Raw genomic sequence first — 4431 nt, 5'->3', positions numbered from 1 at the left:
CCACTGGCAAAATGAACGAAAATACAGTAAAAACAGTTGTGTAAGGCTGGAGCTGTAATGATTCCAATGAAGCACAAACCGTAGCGGAATTCATGGTATTTGATGAAGGATTCTTTTAACGATTAGAATGAGTAGCGTTTTTGAATTTCACTGTCAATAAAAATACTTCTGTACATCAAGATTGAAGTATACAATGAATTTTATCAATTATTCCAACCATAATTTAGTATTTGCTTGTGATGTTTTGTTTAATGAGCGATTTTATTCTACAACACTGCATTTGAACACCTAGTCTTTTAAAATATTGCATGCTGTACACGTACGTTTGAAAATCCGTTAGTCTATTCCATAGCATCATGGTAAAAATACGACTACGCAGCTTTAAGGTTCATCCATTTTACTGAGCTTATATAGTATAAATTTTCTGTTTCACTTATGTAATTATCGACGTTTGATACCGCCACTCCTTAGAGCGCTTTCTGCTTCAAGATATAGATTTTTATTTTAATTAATGTACAATTGCGCTTATTAACCTAAGGGGTTAAATTATAAATTATGGTTATCAATTCTGTCTGTAAAATTTTGCCGCAACAATTAAAAGAGTTCACCGAAACTATACCATACTAGAACTTGAGCACTAAAGTGAACCTCGTTAAGAATACTGAATCAATTACGAATTTCTATTTGGTAGCCTACTACTGCTTGCAGTTTTAGTCTGATTCTTTTCAAGCTTATTACACATATTTTCATCGTTCTGACATTGTAATGCAGGGACTTCTCTTTTAGAAATCCTTCTCTAATGTCATGAGCCTAAAAGTAGGAATCTGTCCATACTAATGCCACATGGGAAAATGAAAAAATTGAACAATTTTCCACGTCATTTCGAAGTTTTTATGATTCTCTATTTTCTCTTCCAAGTCTCTGGTAAAGTATACGTTATCTACTCATATTCTAGCACAACGCAACTCTACCGGAGTCCGGACGGCAGTAACTGTACCAAGGGCTACTAAGACTAAGTTTAAGTCTTGAAAGTCCCTCAACTGTACAGTGTATAGTAAATCCCGCCAGTTAATGAAAATTTGTTAGAATACTTGGCTGAAATTGTCATACCTTATTACTGTATACCATACTGAATATCACTAAATACTTTTTATATCAAAAATTTCGAAATTAACCCCATTGTAGGATAGCACAAATCGAAAAAAATGTCAACGTTTACACAAGGATAGTCTTTGGACTGTGGACTTAGTGTGTAGTGAAGCCCCAACTAAGCTTAAGGCTAAGATAATGTTATGTAATAAAGTGAAGTTTACAAGAAAGTGTAGTTCTTGTTGTATTTTAAAGAAGACACTTTATCACAGACTGATACCAAATTTGTCTAATTCGGTCTTCAAATTGTGTTTTCATATCATTTCAATCGTCGAGAATTCTTTATGAGCCACACAGAGCATGTTTATTTTTCTCTTTCGATAAAGGAAAAGGGAAAAACTAGGACTTCAACCAAGGTAAAAATGCCATACTTACACCAGTATTGAACTACTGTCTATGCCAGAATAGTTAAGGCATACAGCAATAATTTCGATATACATTGCCATCTAAAAATCTGGGAGAAGTAGTAAACATATTCCATATTTTAAGTATTTCGAGAACTTTTCCTGAATAGTAACCTACTGTACCCATCAACGCGATCTTTTTCCTTTTCAATTCTTGAATATAAAGTTCAACACTTTAATATTCACCAATGTAGCATCAGAGCTTACTATTTCCACACACAGTACTGTATAAAAAATGGACCGGATTCCGTCCAAAAATGTCCGCATAGGATACTGTACTGTACAGTGTACAGTACATGCGTATGTGTAGAGTACAGTATGAGCTGATTGATCGGTTTGGAAAAGGAGCATGCAGTACTGGAAGAGAGCGCGGCACGGCACGGTACGATATGGTACGGTACGATATGGTACGGTACGGTACAGTACCGTTTATGTCGGTGTCCAACTGTGCCTTGATGGAGTAACTCTATAGCGCATACTAACGTTACTGCTAGCGTAGTCTATTGTATCTATGACTGGTATGAGACAGTAGCTTTCCTGCTCATGTCAACTGGACGACGGCAGTGACAGTGGATGCAATTGGCAACGTTGTAGTTCTTGGCCTTCTTTCGACGTCCATTTCTCGACTTTTCCAGCCTATTGCAAGCATTGACTTTCTATTCAATCTTCCTTCTATATCCACTGATACATACATACATACTATTAAACCACTTTATAGATCATACCTCAGCTTACAACTGTAGAAATTTTCGACTCTGATAGCCTGGTCAAGTTGGTGTTGTAGAGGCTTCAATTAGAACCCGGATTCATCGCTTGTCCACGTCTACCTACGGGGATACGCCACTACTACGTACAGGATACCAATTAATTAATCAATCATACCTCAGCTTACAACTGGTGAAATTTTTACCTCTGATAGCCTACTCAGGTGGATATTTTACAGGTTTCTTACAATCGATCATATTGTCTGCTCTGTATCGATATACTGCATTGTCTATCCGCTTGAATTGAACTCATCGTCAGTTTCAATTGATCGACTTGACATTGATATTTTAAAGGCAATCATGTCGTCTTGGGAACAACGGGCTGTTGAAGCTGAAAAAAAAGGCGATGCTGCCGCGGAAGAGAAGAAACCTATAGAAGCAGCTTTGCATTATACCGAAGCAATCAAGATACAGCCGGCTGTATATCATTTGTATTTAAAGAGATCCAAAGTATTTTTACAAATGGAGCATCATTCTTTAGCACTTCAAGATGCTATATTATATATACAAAGATCGCGAAATAAGCCTGATGGGTATATTATGAAAGCTGAGATAGAACATAGCGCTCAACATTACAAAAACGCTGTGATCAGCTACCGCCTTGCAGCTGAAAAGACTAAAGATGCAAGGGGCAAAAAGGTAACATTCTTATTACCAATGCAAAATAATGACATCATGATACTCCAAGTACAAGGCAATGATCTGTATCTGTAAATGACGAATAGATTTGTACTGGATCTTGCTGCTGTAATATTAAGGAGTAATATATATCATTTTTGAATAACAATGATATTATAAACTCGCCTTGTATATTTTTGTTACGGTGATAGAAAATTGAAGAATGCTTGAAACAATCATTGGATACCTTGCAAGAGCAACGTCGCAAGGAAGGCAGAAGACCCTTGTTTTGCTTAGCTGTATCTTTAGTTTTAGCTATAATAATTGTAATAATAGACAGTCGAATATTACAAAAGCCGTTGCTTCGAGATAACCTAATCGCTCAGGGCAGTGTGATATTCATTATTTCCGCCTTTGGCTATGGCATTGGTAAATTAACCAATTGGGTAATAGAATCCGATCGAAATAGTTTACTGGAGGCACCCATTGACTTACTCGATTTAGGAAATAACACTTCGGAAACATCTCGCGATAAACAGAGAAATCAGACATCTGACAAAAAATCAACTCCATCTCATACTAAATCTGACTAAGAAAATTTTTAGCCAAGGTTCACTACTTTATCTGTCTGTTACAGATATCATTTCTGACTTTTTTTATCAAAAATTACTTGCGATCCGATATTTTTCATAGCATAATCTGGGATTTTATCTAATTATACGCTTCATCAAATGATTTGTCTAGGGTTTACATTTCAGATATGACGCCAACTTATATTCTTCATTTATTAACCTTAAAAGAGTATTTACATTACTTCAGAAGCCAACTATTATGGCAAAAAGTTGTAATAAACATACTACGTACGAAATAGTTTTGTTTTGATTCATATCGGCAAAAACTCTCATCATGTACAATGCAAAAATATGCATGTATTGCATAGTATTTGAGAGGATCGATAATTATAGTTGCTATTTCTGGTTATGCATACATCCATAAGCTAAATATGAAATTGTGGTAAATCAAAGTCAAAAATCGGCGTACGCTGGAAGTGGAGTTGGAATCTTTATCTTGATGAAAGAGAGACTATATCAGTACAGCTTTGTATGCATCTTATTGATAAAAATAGTATTTTTTGTGTAAACTAATTTACTATAACAGGATTTCAAGTTTCAATATCTGAATTTTATACTAAACTGAATCCTTCAATAGAAGTAGATATGTTGCATAATCTTACCGTACTGTGAGCAGTAAATTGGCTGCTTAAAATTTACTGTATTAACAAAATATCAATCCAGTCTTAATGACTATGTGACTGATCATTTCAGTGTTAATATTGCATTGTATTTTCTTCTTTCACATTATATTACTGCCACAGCTGCTACCATATCTTTACCTCCATAATTTTTATTATTAGTATTAGCGCTAATCATTTATTATATTATATAATTATTTCTAACGTTCTTTCAGAAGACGCTATCTCGCGTGATTGTTTAAAA

The 4431-nt window shown here is 35.0% G+C and overlaps 1 protein-coding gene across 1 annotated transcript; it reads left to right on the top strand.

The window, feature by feature from the left end:
• Positions 1-2617: 2617 nt before the first annotated feature.
• On the top strand, positions 2618-3528 carry TRIADDRAFT_59200 (uncharacterized protein; the record flags this gene model as incomplete). Its single annotated transcript, XM_002115325.1, has 2 exons — positions 2618-2956; positions 3148-3528. 2 exons carry the CDS (start codon positions 2618-2620, stop codon positions 3526-3528), a joined length of 720 nt encoding a protein of 239 aa, XP_002115361.1.
• Between the last annotated feature and the right edge of the window lie 903 nt (positions 3529-4431).

This window comes from Trichoplax adhaerens, genomic scaffold, assembly GCF_000150275.1.
Source record: "Trichoplax adhaerens TRIADscaffold_10 genomic scaffold, whole genome shotgun sequence".
NCBI lineage: Eukaryota > Metazoa > Placozoa > Uniplacotomia > Trichoplacea > Trichoplacidae > Trichoplax > Trichoplax adhaerens.
The sequence above is the reverse complement of the archived record's forward strand: the minus strand, read 5'-3'. Positions and strand labels throughout refer to the sequence as shown.